The sequence below is a fragment of the Stenella coeruleoalba genome (genome assembly GCF_951394435.1).
Source record: "Stenella coeruleoalba genome assembly, chromosome: 8".
Classification (NCBI taxonomy): Eukaryota; Metazoa; Chordata; class Mammalia; order Artiodactyla; family Delphinidae; genus Stenella; species Stenella coeruleoalba.
The window spans coordinates 47,093,668-47,118,212 of NC_137154.1; the positions used below are offsets into that span (position 1 = coordinate 47,093,668).

At 40.8% G+C, this 24,545-nt stretch overlaps 2 protein-coding genes and 1 pseudogene across 11 annotated transcripts in view; 2 read left to right on the forward strand and 1 right to left on the reverse strand.

Annotated features, from left to right (window-relative positions):
* OVCH2 (ovochymase 2) overlaps window positions 1–24,545 on the forward strand; it is a 200,445-nt gene that overhangs the window by 62,088 nt on the left and 113,812 nt on the right. The window contains exon 1 of one of the 9 annotated variants that reach the window (XM_079930581.1): window positions 17,408–17,543. The exons of the other annotated variants lie outside the window; for them this stretch is intronic. The gene's annotated coding sequence lies outside the window, so the exon portion shown is untranslated. Of the gene's footprint in view, window positions 1–17,407; window positions 17,544–24,545 lie in introns of those variants that run through there. 9 annotated transcript variants of the gene reach the window in all.
* Window positions 1,291–16,287, forward strand: LOC307191012 (olfactory receptor 5P3-like; the record flags this gene model as incomplete). The annotated part of the gene is made up of 2 exons (XM_079930586.1): window positions 1,291–1,955; window positions 15,736–16,287. Exons 1-2 carry the CDS (start codon window positions 1,623–1,625, stop codon window positions 16,285–16,287), a joined length of 885 nt encoding a protein of 294 aa, XP_079786712.1. The 5' UTR covers window positions 1,291–1,622.
* Window positions 23,279–24,545, reverse strand: LOC307190586 (olfactory receptor 10Z1-like; annotated as a pseudogene). The gene has a single exon. The product of its transcript is annotated as an olfactory receptor 10Z1-like (transcript).

Genomic DNA, 24,545 nt, shown 5'->3' on the forward strand with positions numbered 1-24,545 from the left:
CAAATTGTGACCATCACCACCTCCTGTCATTCTAGCTCATTCTCCCTAGTAGAATAATTAAAGCAAATCTTCAGTTCCCTGGGGGCCTGGCACTTTTTTGCAGGCTTTACTCATCTCATGTACTCACTTCACCTTTGCTCAGCTTACATGCACCTACTCTCAAACACCATACCTATCCCCTTTGTTGCTCTGCAAAAAGAAAATCCTAGTTAAATTTGATTCCTTATCTACTAAGGACCCATAATGGTTCAGTTGAAAACAGGGGCACATCAATTTCCTGGGTCAGGGCACTGAAGGAGGCCCTTTATCATCGGCCTCACAGAATTGTCATTACCGTGTAGCCATTTATTTATATGAATTACTAGATTGCAAAATCATCCTTTAAGAGTAAAGATATTACTTATATATTAACATAATTGAAAAACTTTTTGAACATATAAATGAACCAAATATATGTTCCGATATTCTATATTCTTTTTACAAATTACAGAAAACATCTGTGTTATATAAATATGGTAATGAATTGGCTCCAGGAATGAGCTTTGATCTCAGCTCAGTTGTCAGAAAGCCATTTAACCTAAAATTAGTCACCTAACTTCTTTAGATCTCAGTTTATAACTTTGTAAAATGAGAGAGATGGAATGGATGGAGTGGCTTTTTGAAGCCTGGCATTCTGTGACTATATGAGAAAGCTCTCATGATTTTCTTGCTTTTTCATGATTTTTCTCAAACAAGTTGATATGGGAAAGAGCTTTCCAGAAGCTGACCTAAAGGTGTGGTTTTTCTCAGACAGGGGCTATTCACATGGGCTGGGTACCTGTGGGAAGTAGGAGGCTGGAACCTTTTGCTAACAGCCCAGCTCCAGTTTATGCAAAGTCTCAGGCACCACTGGAGGCTTTCAGGAGTAACCTGATCAATGTGTCTGGTTTCCTTTCCCGGGTTGGCTCACTATTATGAATCAGATAGCTTGATCCTAAGATGATGCCATCTCCTTTTCCAAACTGCAGTCTCTCCAGGTTAACTTGTTCATGATTTGAGCACCTTTTTCTACACTCTGCCTCTGTTCAAACTTCCTGGATATTGGTTCATCTTTTCTCTAACCGTGATACCTGTTTAAATTCAGGATTCATATGACTGCTCAGCCTCTTTCATACAAGAAGTGATACCTCAGGTATCATTTTAAACAGTTGTTCTTTTCCATGGGAGCTGGCCCATTCTGACATTTCTGCTCCCTTTCATCATGTCTTTGGCTCAGAAGATAGTTACTGGGTCCCTCATACCATCTAGTGGCTGTCTCTAGGATATGCTCATGTGAGTCTATTCCTTACAGACCACCTAAACTAATTATATAAGGCAAATGTGACTTGAATGTGTTAAGTTGAAAAAAAAAAAAAAGATTTTTCTGAGTATTCCTGGCCTTCTGTCAATGCACATTTATATTTTTAAGCCTTATGCAAGGTATTGTGTGTGAAAATATTTTCTCCAAATATTTACTTGTGAGTGTGTATGATGGGATTTTGTTATTATATAGCTATTGTAAAAATAAATATGCAGATTATACTATTTTCTTCTATTCTAATATCCACTTGTTTTTCTTTCAGTGGATCTCATTCTCAGTATAGATGGGGACTGGAAACTACACAACTGTAACAGAGTTCATTATTTTGGGGTTAGCAGAGGATACTACAGCTTGTGCCATTTTATTTATTGTGTTTCTAGGAATCCACGTGGTCACCTTAATGGGCAATGTCAGCATAATCACGTTAATCAGAAGCAGACCTCAGCTTCATACCCCAAAGTACCTTTTCCTCTGCCATTTGGCCTTTGTAGACATTGGGTACTCCTCATCAGCCACACCTGTCATGCTCATGGGCTTCCTCAGGGAAGGAACCTCTATCCGTGTTGCTGGTTGTGTCGCTCAGCTCTGTTCTTCGGTCACATTTGGGACGGCTGAGTGCTTCTCGCTGGCTGCCATGGCCTATGACTGCCATGTGGCCATCTGCTTGCCCCTGCTCTACGCCACCCACATGTCCCCCAGAGCCTGCATTCTCCTAGTGGGGGCTTCCTATTAAGGTGGGTGTGTGAATGCTTGGATATTACTGGCTGTTTGTTAAGCCTGTCCTTCTGTGGACCATATGAAGTCAATCACTTTTTCCGTGATTATTCACCACTTCTGAAGCTTTCTTGTTCTCATGATTTTACTTCTGAAATAATTCCAGCCATTCTTCTGGCTCCATCATTGTAGTTACTGTGTTTATCATCGCTTTCTCTTACATCTACATCCTTTTCTCAATCCTGAAGATATGCTCTACTAAGGGGCGGCATAAAGCCTTCTCCACTTGCACCTCCCACCTCACAGCAGTCACTCTGTTCTTTGGGACCATTACCTTCATTTATGTGATGCCCAAGTCCAGCTACTCAACTGAACAAAACAAAGTGGTGTCTGTGATCCCCTGTTGAACCCCCTCATTTACAGTCTCAGGAACAAGGAGGTTAAAGAGGCCATGAGAAAATCAATGGCTAGAACACACTGGTAGTCCTACTAAAGTAATCTGATTTTTAATAATAAGCACTGTGTAATGAAGGCCTCTCCTGCAGATGAATAAATAATGTACTAAGTAAATTTCAGTGTATTCATAGTATTCTAGACTCACAAATTTCATTTCTTGTTATTCTCAAGAAAATTTTCAGTGTAAAAAAACAAATGTGCATTCACCAAGATAGGAACATTAGCAAAAAAAAAATTTTATTCTCAGTTTACCCACCATTTCTTGCATCTACAAGTACAAATCTTTTCAAATAAGTTCTGTGCTCTTTGAATGCAGTCTTTGGAAATAACTTCTGGAAGCACCTGAAACTCCTTGAGTGGGAAATAAAGAGTAGTGTTGCCATCCATGATCTTGTCATCTGACAGAGATGGTGTCCATGATGTACAGATAATCTAAGGATTGAAATCAGTGATGCTGGCAGTTGTAAAGCTTCTGCTGCCTTGGGGTCTGAGGCTGAGCAACAGGATTCCTCCCACAATACTTCTGCAGGTGAGCCTCAGCAAGCCAAATCAGAAGATACCTGAAAGCTCCATTTATCTTAGCTCTTCCCTTTCAGGGATCTGTTCTACAAAATACGTTCAAGAGTTTCCAGAAGAAAGACTATTGGGGGCTAATTGGCATGACCTGGCTCCTTTCTAGATAAAAAAAGTAAGGTTCCTTTTTTTTTTTTTTTTTTTTGCGGTACGCGGGCCTCTCACTGTTGTGGCCTCTCCCATTGCGGAGCACAGGCTCCGGACGCGCAGGCTCAGCGGCCATGGCTCACGGGCCCAGCTGCTCCGTGGCATGTGGGATTTTCCCGGACCGGGGCACGAACCCGTGTCCCCCGCATTGGCAGGCAGACTCTCAACCACTGCGCCACCAGGGAAGCCCAGTAAGTTTCCTTTTTTAAAGGTTATTTCAATCTTATCAAATATGCACTACATATTTCTGTAATGTGTGTTAAACCATTTCTTTCCCTCCTGTTCCTGTTGCCTCTGATACTGAAATTCTCAGATTTCTTGCACATGATTTCACTGGAACTTCTGTATTGGCCCTGAAAACTCTCTCTTTAAACCAGACGGTTTCACTTACAGAATTTAAAATTATTTGTATTCTTATAGACCCCTTTGTGTTTTTTCTCCCAGTTGTTTTATTCTGAGTGGATATTTTTTAATACAATGCGATAATATTTTTAAGGATCTCGTTTTTCCTTTAATAAATGTAAATACCAGATTAATCTTAATATAATTATATCATGTGATCTATTTCGTCATCAGCAATGATTCTACTGTCCACAATATTAAGTCCAGAGTGAGATTAACTTCATGGCAGTGTGAGACATCTCTCCTTTCTGTTCCCGCTTTTAAACAACTAATTAGGCATCCATACATGAACAAAAGTGCCTCAGTGGGAATTGTGGGATCCAGACCATACACTAAGGGATCCAGGAGGAGTCTTGCCCACCTGTGCATCTAGTAATAGGCAGAAAGACCTTAGTATGGGCATCAACATCAGCAGGAACCAGTGAACCTGCCCCAATTCCTCTCGGCCCTGGCCAAGGAAAACCTGGAGAGTGCATACTTGGGCAGAAACCTATGGATTAGAGAGACTTTGTAGAAATTCAACCTTCCAGAGAAGTGATTCCAGCATGCTGTTGGAGCAAAATAATAATAATAATAGTAATAATAAAACATGAGTTTGGATGCAGTGAAGACTGTAACTTTGCCAGTGCCGTTGCTTCCCTAAGGAAACACTGCCTGGGGCAGAACTAGCAGGCGGTGTCCTCTCCTGCATAGGAAAAGGATAGCAGTGAGTGAGTGCTTGGGTCCCCTGGCATTTCAAGACACTGCTGGAGAAGCCCATTTAAAAAAATATTACTGAGGCAGGACCTTCATGATGGGCAGGGGAGGGAAAAGATCAGAAAAGAAGCAGATAAGAATGTTAAAGGGCATTAAAAGAATGCAATTAAGCTGACTGTAATTCAGCAAGAAGTCCACCCATCAGCCTCTGGGAGCAGGTGTGTCCATAGAAGGTCAGGGAAAAAATCCCAGATATAATAGGACCAATGAAGACTATACCCCACTTAAAGGCAAATAGTAAAGGTGTGAGGGGGTGTCTGCTCCTTCAAATGCAAAACTATCACTGTAACATTAAAAGGAATGTGAAGAATCAAGAAAATATACCATCATCAAAAGATAACAATAATACTCCAGTAACTGAACTCAATGGCACAAAATATTGCAATCTGACAAAGAATTCAAATTAGCTGTTTTGGGGAAACTCAACAAGCTACAAGAAAACACAGAAGGACAATATATGAAAAGATGAGAAATTTAACAAAGAGATAGAAATTATAAAAAAAGGAATCCAACAGAATTTCTGGAGCTGAAGAATGCAATAAATGAAATGAAAAATGCTATGGAGCGCATCTGTAGTAGAGTAGACCAAATGAGAAATAGAATAAGTGATCTAGATAACAGAACTTTGAAATAACCCATTCAGAGGAGAAGAAAGAAAAAAGCATGAAAAAGAACAAAGAAAGACTATATGATCTTTGGGGTGTCATCAAATGTACAAATATTAAAATAATTGGTGTTCCAGAAGGAGAACAGAGGGAGAAGGGGGCAGAAGCTTAGCTAAGAACTTCCCAAATCTGAGGAGAGACATGGACATCCAAGTTGACAAAGCTAATAGATCACCCTATTATCTCAATGCAAAAAGACCTTTTCCAAGGCGTATTATAATGAAATTGTCAAAAATCAAAGATAAAAAGAGAATGCTAAAAACAGAGAAAAAAGATTGTAACCTACAAAGGAACCTTCATTCCAATAGATTTCTCGGCAGAAACTGTACAGTCCAGGAGAGAATGGAATGATATATTCAAGGTGTTGAAAAAATTGCCAGTCAAGAATACTCTATCCACTGAAGTTATCCTTCAGAAATGAAGGAGAGGGACTTCCCTGGTGGCGCAGTGGTTAAGAATCTGCCTGTCAATGCAAGGGACATGGGTTCGAGCCCTGGTCTGGTAAGATTCCACATGCCGCGGAGCAACTAAACCCGCTGCACCATACGACTGAGCCTGTGCTCTAGAGCCCGCAAGCCATAACTACTGAGCCCGCGTGCCACAACTACTGAAGCCCACGTGCCTGAGCCTGTGCTCTGCAACAAAGAGAAGCCACCGCAATGAGAAGCCTGTGCACCACAACAAAGAGTAGCACCTGCTCGCAGCAACTAGAGAAAGCCTGCGTGCAGTAACAAAGAACCACACAGCCAAAAAAAAAAAAAAAAAAAAACTGTTCTGAGATTAAAAGTTTATTTAAAAAACAAAAAAGAAATGAAGGAGAGACAATTCCCCAAACAGAAGATGAATGAGTTCATAACCACTAGATGTGCCTTGCAAGTAATGCCAAAAGGAGTTCTTCAAGCTAAAATGAAAAAGTATTAACCAATGACATGAAAATATACAAAGGTAAATATACAGTCATATTTAGAAAACTCTACCTCTGTAATATGATAGTGTGTTAACCATTCAACTATAGGATAAAGGTTAAAGGAGAAGAGTATTAAAAATAAATATAGTACGACCACCAACCCCATTCTCTTGATTGGCTCCTGGGTTTCTGGAAGCCAGGCCTCTGCCTAACACCCTGGTAGGAGATTGGAAAGTTCCTTTCAAGGGAAACTGACCTAAGAGAAAAGACCTAAATATTTGGATATTTGGGGTATTTTCTAGTGGAAGAGCAGCTCTGCATCATCCTACAGGGATGCCTGTGGTGGATGAGCACTATACCTGCACGCAGACATTCATTCAGCAGTAAAGCACCTCACTGTAGAAAGCTTTAAGCTGTAGTGTTGCTGAAACTGGATCTTTCCTTGTTATCAAACAACCATATGCTAAATATATCCTTATGTATGACATTATTATAATGGAATGCACCTATAAAGATATAACTATTTACAGGTGAGATCTATTATAAGCTTCTCCATTTCTATTCTGTTGGTACATGTGCCCAACAAAGAATGTGTCACTTTTCCTTAGGAATAAAATCATATTATTTGTAAAAAAAATAATAAATATAGCACTATAATTTGTTAGTGAATACACAATATAAAAAGAGGTAAACTGTAACATCAAAAAAGGAGGGAATAAATGATGGAGCTTATGTATGTGAAAAAATTTAAGTTGCTAACAGCTTAAAAAGGATTGTTATATCTATAAGATGTTTTATTAAGCCTCATGATAACCTAAAAAGCAGAAACCTAGAGTAGGTTCACAAAAGATAAAGAAAGGGGGAATAGAGCATACCATCATGGAAAACCACCAATTTATAAGTGTAAGCAGAAACAAAGGAAAAAAGTAATAACTGAACTACAAGACTGCCAGTAAACAATAAGATGGCATTACTAAGTCCTTATGTATCAATAATTGCTCTAAATGTAAATGGATTGAATTCACCAATGAAAGGCACAGAGTGACTAGATGGATAAAAAAAAAAAACAAGAGCCAACTATAGGCTGCCTATAAGAGACATTACAGATTTAAGGACACACATAGGCTCAAAGTGAAGGGATGAAAAAAGATATTCCATGCAAGAAGAAGCAGGGGTAGCTATGCTTATATCAGACAAAATAGACTTCAAGCCAAAATGGTAACAAGAGACAAAGTCATTATATAGTGATAATGGCGTCAATTCATCAAGAAGATATAACAATCATAAGTATATATGTATCCAGCATTGTAGCACCTAAATATATTAAGCAAGTACTAACCGATCTGAAGGGAGAAATAGACAACCATACAATACTAGTACAAGACCAGTACTCCACTTAAGCAATGGATGGATCATTCAGACAGAAAATCAACAAGGAAACATTGGACTTGAACCATATGTTAGACCAGACAGACATATATAGACCAACAGACATATATAGAATATTCCATCCTACAGTAGCAGAATAACATTCTTCTCAAATGCACACAGAATATTTTCCAGGATAGATAATTTGGTGGGCCACAAAACAATTCCCAGCAAATTTAGGAAGACTGATCATACCAAGTATCTTTTCTGACTACAATGGTGTAAAACTAGAAATCAACAAGAGGAAAGCTAGAAAATCTATAAGCATATGAAAACTAAATAACATACTCCAGAACAAACAATGGCTCAAAGAAGAAATTCAAAGAGAAATTTCAAAATCTCATAACAAATGAAAATAGAAACAAAACCCACCCAAACCAATGGGATACTGCAAAAGCAGTTCTGAGAGGAAATTTTACAGCAATATATGCATTTATAAGAAAATAGAAAGCGCTCTATAAAGTAGATAACTAATAAGAACCTGCTGTATAGTACAGGGAACTCTACTTCTCTTTGCTGTACAGTAGAAACTAACACAACATTGTAAAACAACTATACCCCAATAAAAAAATTTAAAAAAAGAAAGAAAATAGAAACCTCTCAAATAAAAAACTTAATATTAAACCTCAAGGAACTAGCAAAAGAAGAGCAAACTAAACCAAAAGTTAATAGAATAAAGGAAATAACAAAGATCAGACTGGAAATAAATGAAATAGAGAACAGGAATGCAATACAAAATATTAACAAAACTAAGAGCTGATTTTACAAAAAGATAAACAAAATTGACAAACCTTCAGCTAGACCAACTAAGAAAAAGGAGAGAAGGCTCAAATAAATAAAATCAGAAATTAAAGGGGAAACATTACAACTGATACCACAGAAATACATAGGATCATGAGAGACTTACTAGAAACAATTATATGCCAATGAATTGGATAACCTAGAAGAAATGGATAAATTCCTAGAAAAGCCCAACATGCTAAGACTGAATCAGGGAGACATATTAAATCTGAATAGACCAAAAACAAGTGTAAGGAGATTGAATCAGTAATCAAAAGCCTGCCAACAAAGAAAAGCCCAGGACCAGATGACTTCATTTGTGAATTCTACCGAATATTTAAAGGCGATTTAATGCCGATCTTTTCCAAACTCTTCCTCCAAAAATGAAGAGGAGGGAACACTTTCAAATTCATTTTATGAGGTCAGCTTTACTCTGATACCAAAGCCGGATAAGGACACTGAAAGAAAAGAAAACTTAGACCAATATCCCTGATGAACATAGGTACAAAAATTCTCAAAAAATATTAGCAAATTGAATTCCACAATGCATTAAAAGATCATACATCCTGCACAAGTGAGAGTTATCCCTGGAATGCAAGGATGTTTCAACATAGGCAAATTAATAAATGTGATACACCACATTAATAGAATGAAAAATGATTATCATATAATCATCTCAGTAGATGCAGAAAAAGCATTTGACAGAGCAGTTAAGCAATACAAACAAATAAAAGGCATCCAAATCAGAAAGGAAGAAGTAAAATTGTCATTTGCAGATTATATGATCTTATATACAGGAAATTCTAAAAAAAAATAACAAAAACACTGTTAGAACTAATAAATGGATTTAGTATAGTTGCTGGATATAAAATCAACATACAGAAATCAGCTGTATTTCTATACACTAACAACAAAATATCTGAAAATGAACTAAAACTATCTCATTCTCTGTAGCAATCCTGAGAAAGAATAACAAAGCTGATGCATCACACTTCCTGATTTCAAACTACACTACAAATCTATAGTAATTGAAACAGTATGGTACTGGCATAAAAATAGACACATAGACCAATGGAATAGAATAGAGAGCCCACAAATAAACCCCATATATACAGTAAGCTAATATTTGACAAGGGAGCCAAAAAGATGCAATGGGGAAAGGATGATCTCTTCAACAAATTGTGTTAGGAAAACGGGATAATCACACACAGAAAAGTGAAATTGGACCCCTAATTTATACCACACAGAAAATTAACTTAAAGTGGATTAAAGACTTAAACATAAAATCTGAAACTGTAAAACTCCTACAATAAAACAGGGAATAAACTTCTTAACACTGGTCTTGGTGGTGATTTTTTGGATATGACACCAAAAGCATAAGCAACAAAAGCAAAAATCAACAAATGAGACTACATCAAACTAAAAAGCTTCTGCACAGTAAAAGAAACAAGTGAAAAGGCAACCTACAAAATGGAAAAAAACTATTTGCAAACCATATATCTGATAAGGGGTTAATATCCAAAATATATAAATAACTCATACAAATCAATAACAAACAGACAAACAGAAAGACCCTCCAGAAACAATCCTCTTAAAAAATGAGTAGAGGATTTTCCAAATGTCTTGCAGTACATAAACATGGGATATCTTTCCATTTATTTGTGTTGTCTTCACTTTCCTTCATCAGTGTCTTTTAGTTTTCAGACTATAGATCTTTCACTTCCTTGGTTAAGTTTATTCCAGATATTTTATTCTTTTTGATGCAATTGTAAATTGGATTGTTTTCTTGATTTCTCTTTCTGGTAGTTCATTATAAGTTTATAAAATAACAGATTTCTGTAAATTAATTTTGTATCCTGCAACTTTATTGAATTTATTTATTAGTTCTAATAGTTTTTTTCAGCAGACTCTTTAGGATTTTCTATATAGAGTATCATGTCATCTGAAAACAGTGAGTGTTTTACTTCTTCCCCTTCCAATTTGGATGCCTCCCCCCCCTTCTTTTTCTTGTCAGATTGCTGTGGCTAGTACTTCTAATGCTATGTTAAATAGAAGTGGCAAGAGTGGGCATCACTGTGTTGCTCCTGAGTATGATGTTAGCTGTGGGTTTGTCATAAATGGCCTTTATGTTTTTAGGTATGTTCCCTCTATAACAAATTTGTTGGGAGTTTTAATCATGAATGGATGTTGAATCTTGTCAAATGCTTTTTCTACATCTGAGACGATCGTGTGATTTTTATCCTTCATTTTGTTAATGTGGTGTATTATGCTGTTTGATTTGCAGATACTGAGCCAATCTTGCATCCCTGGATAAATCCTACTTGATCGTGAAGCATGATCCTTTTTATGTATTGTTGAATTCATTTTGCTAATATTTTGTTGTGAATTTTTGCATCTATCTTCATCAGAGATATTGGCCTGTAATTTTCTTTCTTTGTAATATCATTGTCTGGTTTTGGTGTCAGGGCAATCTTGGCCTTGTAGAATGAATTTAGAAATGTTCCCTTTTCAATTTTTTGGAATAGTTTGAGTAAGATTGGTATTAACTCTTCATTAAGTGTTTAGTAGAATTCCTCTGTTAAGTTGTCTGGTCCTGGATGTTCGATTGTTGGGAGTTTTTTGATTACTGATTCAATTTCATTACTAGTAATCATTCTTTTTGGATTTTCTGTTTCTTCCTGATTCACTCTTAGAAGACTGTATGTTTTTAGGAATTTATCCATTTCTCCTAGGTTGTCCAATTTTGGGTGTATAAATGTTTGTAGTATTCTATTATGAGTGTATTTCTGTAATATTGGTTGTAACTTCTTTTTCAAATCCAATTTTATTTATTTTGGCTCTTTTGTTTCTTGATGAGCCTGGCTAAATTAGGTTTATCAATTTAGTTTATCTTTTCAAAAACCAACTCTTAGTTTCATTGATCTTTTCTGTTTTTTGTCTCTATTTTATTTATTTCCAACTGTTTCCTTCCTTCCGTTTACTTTGAGCTTTGTTTCTTCTGCTTTTTCTAATTTCTTTAGGCAGAAAGTTAGATTGTTCATTTGAGGTTTTTATTGTTTCTTGACGTATGCCTGTATCGCTATAAATTCCCTCTTAGAACTGCTTTTACTGTGTCCCATAGATTTTGGAAAGTTGTGTGTCTATTTTCAGTTGTCTCAGGGTATTTTTTGATGTCCTCTTTGATTTCTTCATTGACCCATTGGTTTTTCAGTAGTATGTTTAACCTTCACTTGTAGTGAAGGTTAGTATGTGTACTTGTAGTATGTTTAACCTTCACAGTAGTTGTTTAACCTTCACTTGTTCATGTTTTTTGCAGTTTTGTTCTTATAGTTGATTTCTAATCTCATAGTGTCGTTGTTGGAAAAGATGCTTGATATGATTTCAGTCTTCTAAAATATTGAGACTCGTTTTGTAGCCTAGCATGTGATCTATTCTGGAGAAAGTTCCATGTGCACTTGAGAAGAATACTATTTTTGGATGAAATGTTCTGTAGGTATCTATCAAGTCCATCTGATCCAGCCTATCATTTGGCCACTCTTTTCCGATTGATTTTCTGTCTGGATGATCTATCCATTGATGTAAGTGGGGTATTAAAGTCCTCTACTACTATTGTATTACTGTCAACTTCTTTCTTTAGGTCATGTCTCTTAATACTTGCTTTGTATGTTTAGGTGTTTCTATATTAGGTGCATATATGTTTATGAATGTAATATCTTTGTCTTTTGCTATAGACTTTATTTTAAAGTCTATTTTGTCTGATATAAGTATTGCTTCCCCAGTTTTTTTTTCATTTTTATTTGCATAGACTATCTTTTTCCATCCTTTCACTTTCAACCTTTGCGTGTCTTCAGCTGTAAAGTTTTGAAAAGTTTTTTCCTTTTTTGTTCTGATTGGCTGATTCCAACCATTCTGTCTTCCAGGTTGTTTATGTGTTCTGTATCACCTAATCTGCCATTAATTCCTTCTAGTGTATTTTTCATTTCAGTTATTGTATTCTTCAACTCTCAACAGTTCTTTTTATATTTTCTAGTCCTTTGCTGAAATTCTCACTATGATCCCCTATTCTTTTCTAAGTTCAGTGATTATTTTAATAACCATTGCTTTGAACTCTTTATCAGGTAAGTTACTTACCTGCATTTCATTAAGTTTTTTTCTGGTGTTTTATCTCAGTCTCTCATTTGGAGCATATTCCTCTGTCTTCTCATTTTGTCTGACTTTCTCTCTTTGTCTATGAAATTAGGTGAAACAGTTACCTATCCTGGTCTTGAAGGTGTGTGTGCTTGTGGGGAAGCATCCCTTTGCAGTCTGTGTGTGCTCAGTGGCTTTGGTGGGAGATCTAGATCTGAAATGAGCAAGGGTCATGACTTCTCCTGGTTTGAGCTGGCAGCCACCACCTTAGTGGGGATTAGGGCTGGAGACAGAGCCTGGTGTAAACTGTGGATTCTCCTGTGGCATGATGGCAGTTTCTGCCTTGGTGGGGGTATGGCTGGAGCCAGAGGGGCTTGAACTACAGCCTGGAGCAAGCTGCAGCTAGTCTTGAGACATGCTGGCAGTCACACCTTGGTGGGGCTTTGGCAGAGAGGCTGCAGCTGGTGACTGGTGCAGGCTGGGGTGGGGTGTTCTGGGGCAATCCAGAAGGTTAGCCAGAGCACCAGGAACTTTTCAGTCTTCTGCCTCTGCACTGATATTGAGAGCAAGCAAGTCTGTGAGTGTGCTTTTGAAGAACAGAGTCTGTTTCCTACAGCCTTCTGGTAAGCCCCACTGGTTTTCAAAACCAGGAAATGGGGCTTATCTTCCTGGCGCTTGACCCCAGGGTTGGGGTGCCCAATGTGGGGCTGAAACCTCTCTCTTCTTAGGGAGTATCCCTGAGCCTGTGATTTCTCCTCCTCTGGGTTGCCCACTGACGGTGTGGGTCCCAACTCGATCACTTCTCCTCTGCGACTAGACTCGGTGTGGTTCTTTCTTTGGTTGTAGAAGAGTCATTTGTCTAGTTTTCAGGTTATCCTCAGAGAAAGTTGCTATATATATATTTGTAATTTTGATGTGTTTGTAGGCGGTGAGCTCAGGGTCCTCCTAATCTGCTATCTTGATCGCACATTCTTCTAACATTTTATATTTGCAGTGTAGTCCTTAACCTGATGTATTAAACAGAACAGATGTTTAGCTATGAGATAATTTATTATATTATACTTCCAATAATTATCAAATGGAAGTGCACAAACAAGTAGAAAAAGAAAGAAACTGGTCGCTTGAGAATTGACAGAATCCTTAAATATTAGTTATATTTGTGTGAGGTGCACTGCTCAATATTCACTTGAGAATGTGATAATGACCCCTGGTGCTTTTTTTTTTTTTTTTTTTTTGCGGTACGTGGGCCTCTCACTGTTGTGGCCTCTCCCGTTGCGGAGCACAGGCTTCGCACGCGCAGGCTCAGCGGCCATGGCTCACGGGCCCAGCTGCTCCGCGACATGTGGGATCTTCCCGGACCGGGGCACGAACCCGTGTCCCTTGCATCGGCAGGCGGACTCTCAACTACTGCGCCACCAGGGAAGCCCCCCCTGGTGCTTTTTAATTCACATTTGAATCTCAAGAATCTTCAGAGATTTATCCTCAAAGGCAAACAATAAAATAGCACAGCTCTTATATTACAACAATGACTTTGAATTTATTACTGTAAGATGAATGAATTCTCATTTTTAGAGGTAAGATATTTGGCTTTTGTGAGTTAATCAGTTGTCCTGATTTTCAGTAACCATTTGAGAACACTTTACTCTCTAAAGTTGCATCTGTTCTCACAAGCCAGGAGAAACAGGGCAGATGCTATCCAGCAGTCAGCTAGCAAGTAACCTTAGCTGAATTAACCTGTTTCTATAGTCTACTTAGTGTATAAATAGGCATAATTCAAGTTACCATGATTCCTCATTTTTCCACCCATAAGACCAGAAACTCACATGGTCTTTCAACGATATTAAACTTGGTACTCAGCCAATAAGTATTATACTATAAAATTCACTACATTTAAGGTGCTTTGGGGACTTACTGTTTGTAAATATCTTGGAAAGACTTCCTTTGTTTATTGTTCTGAAGGCTTAGGCTTACAGGCAACCAGAGGCTTTTGGGCAAAGTTGAGAATACAAAGCCAGAAAACTTGCAGATGAGTTTCAACCTGGCAACTTGCTGGGTGAACCTGGGTACACTTCTTCACTTTTTAAGCTGGAACTTTATTCACCTGTATATTATGTTGAAACGAATACTATTTTGTTCTATATTACTCCAATTTGAAAACATAATTACATTAGGAAATGATCAGATTTGAGTGAATGTAGTTTAATTATGTCCTAGATATTAAACATGTAAGATTTTGCACAGTAATTATATTGATATTTCAAACTAATTGAGAAAACAATATTTAATTGTAAATGTTAAATAAACATAATACATTTATAATAGCTGACTTCATTTATAACCTTAATTCGAACTTTCTTTCCCTTTCTTCTTTGTCCAATTAAGAAAATTGTATTTCTCCTTTTAAAAACATGGTCTTGTTTTATTGAGAGAATTTGTAACCTTTTTGATTAACTAGGCACCTCTTTTATACTTTAGCTGTCAGAAAGTAGCAATGTAATTTGTTATCCACCCATTTCCAAGAGACTTGACTTCATCATAAGTATTCTTTAATTTCATTTATAGCATAGTTACTAAAGGAATGGACTGTATTCAAACTACCTGAGATTCACATCGATTCTACAATTTGCTATGTAAACTTAGCTCAGTTACATTGCCAAATTCAGTTTCATTGTCTACAAATGAGATAAAATACTTAATATTATTTCATACAAATTAAAATAGAACTATATAGAAAATTCTTAACCCAAGGCTTACCATTTAGTAAATATTCAATAACGTTAGGTATTATATAATATAAAGAGGAAAAGATATACATTATTTGAAGCAGGTTTTCCCGTGTTTGTGCTGAAAACAATTTTTAAAATATAGAATACTCATTATATAAATAAATAAAATTTTCTACTCAAATATATATAAAAATAAAAGAATTTAAGTTTTTTACTCTAAAGTAAAAAAAATTAGTCCAAACCTAACTTGAATAATTTACTTGTTTATAATAAACTCTATGTGTATTAATAAAAAGAAAACCATCAAATTCAAAACTTCTTTAATGTAATGTCTCATCACAGGTTCATTTTGGTAGCAGCTACCCGATCTCATGGATTCCCAGGGGCATTGGAACAATACCGCAATGACAGGGTTCATTTTACTGGGCTTAACAAATGATCCAATTCTTCGAGTCATCCTCTTCACGATCATCCTTTGTATCTACCTCGTGACCATATGTGGCAATCTCAGCACAGTCATTCTTATCAGAATCTCTTCTCAGCTCCATCATCCTATGTATTTTTTTCTGAGCCACCTGGCCTTTGCTGACATAGGGCTATTCATCTTCTGTTACACCCAATATGCTTGCAAATTTCCTGGTGGAGAGAAATACCATCTCCTATCTTGGATGTGCCATTCAACTTGGTTCAGTTGTTTTCTTTGGGTCAACTGAGTGCTTCCTTCTGGCTGCCATGGCATATGATCGCTTCGTGGCAATCTGCAGCCCACTGCTTTATTCCACCAAAATGTCCACACGAGTTTATGTTCAGTTACTCACAGTGGCTTATGTAGGTGGTTTTCTCAATGCTTGCTCTTTTACTATTTGCTTCTATTATTTACTTCTCTGTGGACCAAATCGAGTCAATCATTTTTTCTGTGATTTTGCTCCTTTGGTTGAATTCTCCTGTTCTGATATCAGTATCCCCGCAGTTGTCCCCTCATTTACAGCTGGCTCCATCATTGTGGTCACGGTGATTGTCATAGCCATCTCCTACATCTACATCCTCATCACCATTCTGAAGATGCGCTCCACAGAGGGGCACCACAAGGCCTTCTCCACCTGCACGTCTCACCTCACAGCAGTCACTCTGTTCTATGGGACCATCACACTCATTTATGTGATGCCCAAGTCCAGCTTCTCAACTGATCAGAACAAGGTGGTGTGTGTGTTCTACACGGTGGTGATCCCCATGTTGAACCCCCTCATCTACAGCCTGAGAAACTGAGATTAATGAGGCTCTGAAGAGAGAGCTTTGTTAAAAACTTAACTTCTTGATCTGTGCATCCATTCTCCTCCTAAGTTCTTTGATCATCTTTACGATCACTACTCTGAACTCTTTCTCAGGTAGATTGCCTATCTCCATACCTCTTAGTTCTTCTGGAGTTTTACCTTGTTCCTTTGTCTGGAACATGTTCCTCGGCAGCCTCGTTTTTTCTAAGTTGCTATTTTTATTTTTATATCTGTGGTAGGTTAGTTATATTTCTCGACCTTGGAGAAGTGGCCCTCTGTAGAACGCGTCCTGTGCATCCCAGCAGTGCACTCCCCTCTCATCACCCAAGCGATATGTTCTAGGGGTTCCCCCTAAGAGGGCTGCATGGGTCCATCTGTTGTGGTGGGCATGTGGCTGGTCTGGTGGGCTTGGTTGGCTCCTAGTCTGGTTGGCTGCCAGGCCCTCCCTCGTGCAGATGCCGCTGGCTGCTGCTTAGTGGGCCCTGGTCACGAGGTGGCTGGTTGCAGAACTCTAGGGGGTCCCGGGACTCATGCTGGCTACTGGTGGGTGGAGTCAGGGCCCCAAAGATTCTGAGGCTGCTGCCCACCCACTGGCAGTTGAAGATAAGTCCTGGGGTTAGTGCCAGATACTGGCAGGAAGAGCTGATTCCTGGAGCTGGCTGCAGGGCTCAGAGGTCCTGGAGCTCGTTTCAGATCATCGGTGTGGGGGCTGGTTCCTGACACAGTTGGGTATGGGGTCCGGGAGGTCCTGAAGGTTGCATTGGCCTGCTAGTGGGCGGGGCCAGGGCCCAGCTGGTCCCAGGGTAGGGTCTGGCCTCCGTTCTGGTGTCTACTTCTGGTGTTTCCACCCTGGTGGGTGAGGTTGGTCTAGAGGCAGGCTTCCTGGTGGGACTTGCTGGTGTCTGCGCCCTGGTGGGTAGAGCTGGGGTTTGGCCCTCTGGTGGGCAGGGCGTTGTCTAGGGCTGCGTCTAAAGGCAGCTGTGGGCTCTTTAGTCTTTAGGCAGCCTGTCTGCAGAAGGCTGGGGCTGTGTCCTCGCCCAGTTAGCTGCTTGGCCTGAGGCGTCCCAGCGCCGGCACCTGCAGGCTGTTGGGCTAATGAGCTGGAGGAAGACTTTAAAAATGGCGCCCGCCAGCAGCGGCGTCCACGCAGCAGAAGTAGCTCCTGAGAAAAGGTGCTGCCAGTGACTTTGTCCCCAGGGCGAGCCGCAGCCGTGCCCCCTGCCTCTCCGGGAGACTCTCCAAGACCGGCAGGTAGGTCTGGCCCAGGCGCCTATCAAATTATTGCTTTTGCCCAGGTGTGCGTGGGATTTTGTGTGCGCCCTCTAAGAGTGGAGTGTCTATTTCCCCCGGTCCTGAGGGGCTCCTGCAGTTAAGCCCCACTGGCCTTCCATGCCAAATGCTCTGGGGGTCGTCTTCATGGTGCTGAACCCCCGCCTGGGCTGAGGGCCTGACGTGGGGCTCAGAACTCTCGCTCCTGTGGGAGGACCTCTGCACTGTAATTATTCGCCAGTCTGAGGGTCGCCCACCCGGGGGTAATAGGGTTTGATTATATCGCGAGTCCGCCTTTTTCACCTGTTTTTTTGTGGTTCCTTCTTTGTATATTTAGTTGTAGAAGATCTTTTCTGGTAGGTTCCAGTCTTTCTCATTAATGGTTGTTGTGCCTATAGTTGTGATTTTGGTGTGCTCCCTAGAGGAGGTGAGCTCAGTGTCCTTGTACTCCGACGTCTTGGCCACTCTCCCTAATCTTGCAATGACCTTTAAAATCGCCTCTTCCCATTCGATGAAGACTGCTTTGTTTTTCCTTTGTGCTTAGTCTAGCTTCACCTGCTCACCTCAGCTTGGGGGTAAAGAGAGAGCTTGCTAGAAAAATATTTTCTTAATTAATTTGTAATTTTTTTAGTATTTGATCTAATGATAGACCATAAAATAACAATAAAAGGACAAAGAGTGTCTGTGGTCAAAATATATTGGTCTGTATGTTATTAGACAATGGGAAGGCTCTTAGTAAAGGTCAGGGTTAGATTTTCTGATATGAGAAAGTAAATTAGAAGCCCATAGTGAGCTACCATTAATAAAATGAAATTTAATTATTAATTAGTAACACAAATTGGTTAACATGAAAAAACTGCAGAAAATTCTATAAAATTTTATTCACATCTTTTCCAAAGTTGTACTCTGCTATAAGTTAAGGTTTTTGGACCTCCAAACTTTTGAGACTGTGTCCATTTCAACAGCAGCTTGTCCTGGAATGAGTGTGATAATTATAGTTATGACTGAGTACGTTCTGAGGGGAGATGACCAAGTGGAACCAGACAGTAAAATTACTGGACACCTTCTTTTTGCATGGTTATCTGTAGATGATGGGCTTTTTGGACGTATAAATGCTGGCCTGTGTTCCTAGTCTGGCTCTAGCCTAGTTACAGGAGACTTCATAAAAGAACAGGATGAGATGCCCCTGACCAAACCAGCTGTGAATGCTTATGTCAGGTCAAAACTGGTGACTTCTCTGTGGAAATAAGCAGGGTTCCTGAATTCCTAGGGAGTGAGTAAACAAGCTCTTTAAGTGATTTTTCGTGGTCAGATGCAGCCTGTTAAGGAAGATTGAGGGAACTAGATTGTTTCCCCTGTGAAGTTTAATTTATCTGTATACACTGATGACTACCATATTTATTTCTGTTTCCCTGTCCTGTATTTAGTGCTTTAGACAAAAATATTTTTGTCTATTGAGTCTCAAGCACGAATTGTCTAAAGTAATTATCTCCTTCCACCTGCAACTTGCTCCCCTCCAGTGTTCCATAGCCTAATAAGAGGCACCATCATTCAATCAACATGTTGATTAGAAACCTGAGGGTAATTTATTTTTCTCCCTCCACATGTTTGCACTCAGTGACAAAGTCTTGTACATTCTGAGTACAATAGGTATCTCCCATTGCTCTTCATTTTCATTGTCAGCACTTTTTTTCCCCAGCTACCACCTTATATATTTATTTTACAGTAGTACTCCTGTAATATTTGATTTTATGTGTCAATTTGGCTAGGCTACAGTGACCAGGTGTTTGGTCAAACATGAGTCTAGATGTTGCTGCGAAGGTGTTTTTTAAGATGTGATTAACATTTAAATCGGTAGACTTTGAATAAAGCAGATTACTGTCCATAATGTGGGTGGCCCTCATCCAATCAGTTGAAAGCCTTAGGAGAAAAGGCTTAAGTCCCCTTAAAAAGAAGGATTCTGTCTCCAGGATGCCTTTGGACTCAAAACTGTGACATCAACTCTTACTGGAAGTTCCAATCTCCTGGGCTGCCCTGTGCATTTTGGCATTGCCGGCTCCCATAAATGTGTGAGCCAATTCCTTTAAAATAAAAACAACAACAACATTATAGTGGTTCTGTTTCTCTGGAGAATCCTAGCTAATAGAACTCGAACCAGCTTTCCTCTCCCCTCTCTTACTGTCTTACAACTCATTCTCCATATACCAACCATGGCATAAATCTAAATAGATTGCTTTCCGGGCGGCGGGGACGGAGGTGGGCCTGGCGGGTCCGCGCGGCCTCGGGGTCGGAGCCCGGGTCCCCGCCCACTCCAGCGCCCGCCGCCGGCCGAGCCCCGCGCCCCGTGCCTCCGTCCTGGGTCGCGGTGGTCGGAGATGCGGCCGGGTCCACGGGACAGGCGAGCGCAGAGTGGGAGGTTCCGACGCCTCCGCGGAGCATCGCGGGTCCGGGGCTGGGAGCGCCGCGGCTTGCTATGCTCTCCGCTCTTTCCCGGCTCTGAAGCCTCGAGAACAAGGCTAGGCAGCAGTAGTTTAATGGGGAGTTTGCCTGCTGGGAACTAGGGGCCTGCTGGGGTCTCAGTTCTTGGCTGGCCCCGAACACGAGGTTGCCAGGCGCGTGAGGGCAGCAGGTAGGAGTGAGCCGCTGGTGCAGTGATGAGCAGGGAAGGAAGGACACTGGCTGTTGGCCTGTGAACCTAGGCAAGAAGGACCAGCCAACACAATCCAGACCAAGGTCCATGGGCCCAGCTCGGTCCTGGACGGCTGGTCAGTGGAATCAACCTGCAGGTGTGGCTCTTTTCACTCCTGGCTTCAGGACAGATCCTGCTTATGAGCCCAGGGCAGCGTCCTCAGTCCTCCAGGAGAGTGCGCCTGAGTGGAGGGTTGGGGGGTGCCCGACTCAGCATGGCGGCCACGCATGTCTAGTGTGCCTACGAGGGCAGTGGGGAGCCTGGGGAAGTCATGGCCTTGGGAATGTCCTCTGGTGAAAAAAGAACCCGCAGGCTTATAAAATAACTTTTGTGTGGAACGTTGGTGTGTTGAAAAGCAGTTGTGTGTGCTTTTCCCCCTTGGTGTGGATCAGCAGTGCTGAGGCAGCAGGCGTGATACAGAAGTGTGAGCAGAGACCGCCTGGAATCACCAAACTCCAGGGAAACTAGAGGTGGCAGCAAGCCAGTGAAGAGGACAGGAGCTGGGGGCGGTGGCACTGGTGGCAGCCCAGTAGGCGCCCCTCTTCTCAGGGCCCTAATCCTGGCTCCAGCCGGGTGGTCAGGGCAGCTGCAAGGTCTGCGCGAGCAGAGCCCACAGTCCTGAGCGGTTCTTCGCTGTGTTTGGGTCCTCTCCCCCCATCCAAGGGGAGAAATCTAGATGAGGTTTAAGAATTAGTGCTTTAGGGCTTCCCTGGTGGCACAGTGGTTGAGAGTACGCCTGCCAATGCAGGGGACACGGGTTCATGCCCTGGTCTGGGCGGATCCCACATGTCGCGGAGCGGCTGGGCCCGTGAGCCATGGCCGCTGAGCCTGCGCGTCCGGAGCCTGTGCTCCGCAACGGGAGAGGCCACAATAGTGAGAGGCCCACGTACCGCAAAAAAAAAGAATTAATGCTTTAAGAATGTGGATCTCATAGTTGAAACCTCGGAACACGTGTTTTCAGCACAAGGTGTTAAAGTGAAGGGACGCCTTTTCAAGGAGGGTGTCTCCATGTGGGCAGAACTAGAGAATAAATGGGTCTTAAATAAACAAAACAAAACAAACAAAAAAATCTGAATAGATTAATTCCTTTGTTAATATCCCCCAGACTTTGAATAAAGGCAACAATTCTTAACATGTTTACAAAGTCCTGAATGTGTCCCTATTATATTTCTATCTCTCAGCACTCTTCCCTCATTCCCCAAACATTCGAACTCTAGGTATCATTGGTATTCTTTTAAAACCACAGTATGTCCATATTCTTTGCCACCTTAGGACACTTTCACATGCAGTACCTCTGCCTGAATGCATTTTCCCTCTCACCTTTGTAACACCAACTTATGCTATATGTATGCACTTAAGTGTTGTTTCCCATCCTCTTGGAAGCCTTCTTCAGGCGCCAGACCAAATTAAGTACACCTGTTATCCCCTGTAGACACCCTCCCTACACACATATTATTTTTCAGAATACTCAGTGCACTTGCAACTACAGATTCAGTATTTGTTTTCTCCAGAATGCTGGGCTCTTCATATAGACACATTTAATGTCTTTCTTTTCCTGTGTGTCTAATTTTTACACACTTCCTGCAACACAGTAAGCATAAATGTATATTTAAAACGTATGAATGAAAAATTAATAAATGAGTGGATGTATGAAGGATTTGCTCTAGCCTGAACCACTGACTTGGCGGCCTTTGAATCTGTTGAATGTCAGCCTGATTCAAGTGGTGGAACGTTTGTGTCAGATCCTGCTACACCTGTGATAGGCTTTTACACAAACCCATGCTCACCACAGTTACACCACTGCCATGACACTGTTTAACTCAGATTGGCAAATAGCATCTCAGCCTGGTTTAGTAAAAACTATGTAATCACTCTCTGCTGAATAATGTGTCCCTTATGCCTTGGAATGGTTGGAGAGTTAGAACATGTACAAGTCAAATGTTAGTAAGAGTAGTAGTAGCAGTAGCAAGAGAATTAGCAAAGGAGCTAACAATAGGAGATAGTTTACTACCTTCCAGTTACTGTTCCCAGTAATTACAAGTAGTGACCCAATTAATCCTCAGAATAACCCCAGAAGGTGTATTGTAATTCGTACTTTACAGAAGATGTAACTGAGGCATATAAAGGTTAAGCAAAAGTTCAAGGTCACAAATATCCTCTTAATACTCTGACTTCTTTTAAGGCACATCCTCTCTGTGGAGGGGCAGAATGAGGGGCTCTTTCATACTTCACCACCTGAGGACTTCCATTTGTCTGTGACACATTTCTTTCTAGCCAGCCCTTTCTGTTCAGAGTAAGTATGCAGACTCCTACATCTGGATATGTCAGGCAAACTTGTATTAGATCAACTTTCTGTCACAAAGTAAATAAGAAGCAGGAAAAATATTGTTAAATGTTTGAAGGCATAGACTTCTGGTTTCATTGAAGATGAAGTTGCTCCATACCCTTCAGGTCCTCCCTCTTATTACTAAAAACATGCCTAGATGAAGCAACAAACAAGCATAGGAAGATTCTAAACGGGACAGAGAAGAAGGCAAACCCCTAGGGACTTTGGACCTGAGGAAATCACATAGTGCTGAGTCCCTGCATTTTCTTATTGCTTCCATATATCCTGTACGGATTGCTGCACGAACCTCTAACTCAGAACCATCAAGAGACACAGACCAAAAACAGCTTTAAGAAAAGTCTGTTCTTGCTAGCCAAAGAACTGGGAAGAGGGTGACCTTAACAGAATAGAAAACATTTTTGCAATACCTGTCTTACTCCAGACAAATACCAGTGGAAAAATTGTACCTGTCTCCCACTGGCAGGATTCATTGGGGCCAAGCAGGGAGGTATTCTTCACCCCACCCACCCTTTGATTCTCCTGCCAGGGTATTGTCAGTGGGGTCCAGCAAGGAAATGAACCTCCTCTGTCATCTGGCAGCAATGAGACAATGAGGAAGTGTGAGGTGGTACTAGTTGGTACTCTGCTCCCCTGTAACCGCACCCCCCTTGTGAGTAGGGGTCCAGTGGGGACCTGAGCTTCCACCTCCACCTGCAACAACAGAGCAGTGTGAGCCAGCTCTGCAGGTCCCCCCTCCCTAGTGGCAGTGGAACCCAACAAGGAACTGACCTTACTTGGAAGAAAGGAGGTGTGCTAATTGGCATCACACTATAACTGGGAAGGAGATGACAAGGTGGTGGCGGGAGCTGCATTTCCATCTCGTTCATCTGCAAGGAGGCAGTGGGTGTCAGCACTCCATTTTCCCAGAGCTGTGTCACTAGTGCTCAGCAGGAAGCTGAAGAGATACACATACACCTAGTAGTTGCAGTGACAGGGGCCATCCTCCTAAAAAAGGATTGAATCTGATCCAGAGTCTCAAAATATCCTAAATGTCTCTGCTGCAGTAAAAATCGCTGTCATACCGAGAACCAGAAAAATTACAATTCAATGAGAAAAGACAATATATGTGTAGATCAAGATGAAAAGGATGTTAAAATTATCTGGTAAGGATTTTAAGGCAGACATCAAACAAATGCTTCAATGAGCAATCATTGAAATTCTATTTCTTTGAAATAGAAAAGTTACAGCAAAGAAATAGAATTATGAAGTATAACCAAGGGGAATTTCTAGATCTGAAAAATATAATCACTGAAGTTCAAAAGAAGCAATGGGATTAAGCAGAGGTGTTGGCACCGTATGTGTCACAGCCATCAGCATATCTTCAGGGAATGAGTTGCTGTGCTTGGGCCTCAAATAGACATAGCGAGCAAATCCAATAGTGTATGCACACTACAGTGAGGTGGAAGGAGCAAGCTGAGAAGGCCTTATACCTCCCCTGGGCAGAGGGTATCCTCATAACTATGGACCCATTGAAGACACAGGAAATCATAATGAAAATAAAGCTGCCCGCCAACACAATGGCAGAGAACAGAAAAATAGCCGTTTCATGCTAGGGAGTATAGTCACAGGCAAGGCAGACCACAGGTGAGATGTCTCAAAAGAAGTGTGGAAGGTGTTGGAGTCACAGAAAGACAAGTTGAATACTATGAGGACAGTGCACACAGAAACCAGGAACCCAGCCACCCAAGCGGCCATCATCCGCTGAAAGCAGATCTTATGGGTCATCAGGATGGAGTAGTGCAGTGGGTTGTGAATAGCAGTGTAACGGTCATAGGACATGGCAGCCATGATGAAGCAGTTATTGCCTGCCAAGCCAAAGAAGAAAAAACATCTGTGTGGCACACTCAAGAAGAGAAATGGTCTTACTGTCTGATAGCAAGTCCACCAATACGTGGGGGATGATGACCAT